Raw genomic sequence first — 2,728 nt, forward strand, 5'->3', positions numbered from 1 at the left:
GACAAGTGCGCACGAGGGTTGGTGAGCAACAGAGAAGGGTACATGGATTGTGACGTTGCGGTCATCTTATCATCGTAGTATAATATAAACTTACCTTACCACAAGAAAGAACAGTTCGTGTTTTTTCTCCTGCCTGGACCAGCAGCAACAACGATGGTGTTGTTTCCACAGCCAGAGCAAGGAATTGCACGCCAAATACAAATTCCAATCCTACAAGGTTGACGCTAGCTGTACCCAAGTACGAGTACAATACAAATACAACCGGCCGACGTTGTTGCTACGTATGGAGTACTGGTCCAAATACGTACGTGGGGATGGATATGCATGGACCTGTGGGGTGTCGTGTCCGGACGCAAGTTAGACGGTGGACCTAGCGATTTCCTTTGGGGTGCGGCTGGCTCGGCTTGGCTTGGCTTGGAACGGGTCAGGCCAGGCTCCCTTCCAAACAGCACAGTAGAGTACACTGCTGCTGCCGTCGATGTCCTCTTCCCTTCTCTCCCTCCCGAGCGGAGCTGCGCTCCAGTTTATGATTATCCCAACCAAACTCTAATCATACCCCCCACCCACAAAATCCCAATACAAATACCGCCCAGCAAATAGATAGCCGGGACTGGAGCCACGGCAAGAAAGAGAAGCCAGCTCCGCTGCTCCAACCCAAAAGCTACTCCTCCTTCCGGCACGCGGCAGGGAGGTGAGAGAGAGAGAGAGAGAGACCAGCCGAGGCGGCGGCCGGCCACCATAGCAGCTTAGGTTAGGCAGGCATCTTCCCTCATGCAGCAGGGCGAGTACCGCTCGTCGTCTTCGAGCGAGGGCTCGGCGGGTTCTGCGGCGGCTGCGGCTGCGGCTGCGGCGGCCATGGCGCCCCTGGCGGCTGCGGCCGCGGCGGTGGCGGCCAAGGAGGAGCACAACGTGACGGTGGCCGTGGCGCCGCCCATGCCCATGGCCATGGCGATGCCGCTGCAGCAGCAGCAGCCGCGGAAGCAGTACCGCGGCGTGCGCATGCGCAAGTGGGGCAAGTGGGTGGCGGAGATCCGCGAGCCGCACAAGCGGACGCGCATCTGGCTGGGGTCCTACGCCACGCCCGTCGCCGCCGCGCGCGCCTACGACACGGCCGTCTTCTACCTCCGCGGCAGGTCGGCGCGCCTCAACTTCCCCGACGAGATCTCCGCGCTCGCGCTGTCGTCGCCCGAGGCCGCCGAGGCCGGTGGAGGGGAGATGGCGGGCGAGCTGGCCGACGGCGGCGCGCTGTCGGCGGCTTCGATCCGGAAGAAGGCCATCGAGGTCGGGTCCCGCGTGGACGCGCTCCAGACCGGCATGACCACCATGGTCGCCGCGCCCGCGCACCACCGGGAGCGGCAGCGGCTCCACCACCACCACCACGCGGAGCCGCACGGCGAGGAGCTGCACCGCCACGTGAAGCAGCAGCGGACGGCGTGGAACGGGCGCGCCAAGAACCCGGATCTCAACCAGGCGCCCAGCCCGGACACCTCCGACGCCGAGTGAAGCAGCCGGAAGAAGCGGCGGCTTCCAGTCATCTACAACCAACCAGTCGACCATGCAGCCAGTCTCCGGAGAGCAGCCAGCAGCGTATGTTGATGAAGCAGCACAAGCAACTCAATCCAGTCCACCACCCAACGGTCTCCCTAGCAAGCTCCGCCGCGTCGGCGGGCGAGGTGCCGGTGGTCGGTGGGTCGGTGGCGAGATTATTTTTCAATACGTTGGTCTGGATAAGAACAAGGGAGGGGGAGGGGAGGCGGGGGACGCCACAAGTGGCGGTCTTTCCAAATGTCAAAAAAGACAGCTGTAACAGTGATAAAACAATCGCCACCATCTTCTTCTTTTTTCTCTCTGTTTCTGTTATCGAGTAGATAAGCAGCGATTAGCAGTGCAACTTCTGTTAATTAATCGTCCGTCGCCCCCTTCGTTGTTAATTAACTGCTGAGTGCATCGCCTCTGGATTTTGATATCGTATTATCTGAGTAGTGTAATTGAAATGATCCAGTGGTTGGCTTGGCGGCTTAATCCGGCTGTCTGCTGGTGGGAGCAAAGCAAAGCAAAGCAAGCGAGCATATCCGCGTTAGGTTAGGTTAGGCATCAGCAGGCACTAATCAGTTGGGGTGAGACTTTTCTCTATCCATGTCTCTGCTGCTGCATGCGTGTGCCTCAATCCGAATGTGCCGGTGCAATTATGGATCGGGCAGCGGCGGGCCGTGCTGGACTGGCACTGCTGGCTAATCTAATCTGATCTCATCTCATCTCATCTCCCCAGCGGACGAAGTGGAGCTAGCTAGCTACAGGGATATTTGATGGATCACCGATCACGTGGTGGCATGGCGATTAGGCATCCATTAGGCAGAGGGGTCATAGGTAGAATACTAGTGCATGCTAGTAGTATGATGGTGTGTGTGTGTGTGTATGTATGTATGGGTGATTGGGTGGGTGGGTATTAGGCCACCACATCGGATGATCGGGAAGCAAGGCAGAGCAAAGCAAAGCAAAGACGTGCTGATGATTGCCTTCTCTGTACTGCATGCGTGGATCGGCCGGCCAAGTACTCCTGTCGACCTGCCGCCAACCCGACTAATCAGCGCTCGCCACTACTACGTTGCAACGGTGCGAGGGGGATCGAAACTGGATTGGACTGTCGTGGCAACGACCCTGCACCTATGACCTGTCTGCACTCGGGTCAGTGAACTTACCGAGAATCTAGCGGTGGATTGACACGAGA

General features: G+C 58.7%; 1 protein-coding gene across 1 annotated transcript; it reads left to right on the forward strand.

Annotated features, from left to right (window-relative positions):
• The first annotated feature begins 413 nt into the window (after nt 1-413).
• Nucleotides 414-1,935, forward strand: LOC123428150 (ethylene-responsive transcription factor ERF008-like). Its single transcript, XM_045112314.1, has one exon. The coding sequence runs from the start codon at nt 772-774 to the stop codon at nt 1,501-1,503; it is 732 nt and encodes a 243-aa protein (XP_044968249.1). The 5' UTR covers nt 414-771; the 3' UTR covers nt 1,504-1,935.
• Nucleotides 1,936-2,728: the final 793 nt, after the last annotated feature.

The sequence above is a fragment of the Hordeum vulgare genome, chromosome 2H, assembly GCF_904849725.1.
Source record: "Hordeum vulgare subsp. vulgare chromosome 2H, MorexV3_pseudomolecules_assembly, whole genome shotgun sequence".
NCBI classification, from domain to species: domain Eukaryota; kingdom Viridiplantae; phylum Streptophyta; class Magnoliopsida; order Poales; family Poaceae; genus Hordeum; species Hordeum vulgare.

Excerpts from the sequence above, each read along its gene's own strand:
- LOC123428150 (XM_045112314.1), top strand. The coding sequence starts at position 772 with ATGCAGCAGGGCGAGTACCGCTCGTCGTCTTCGAGCGAGGGCTCGGCG.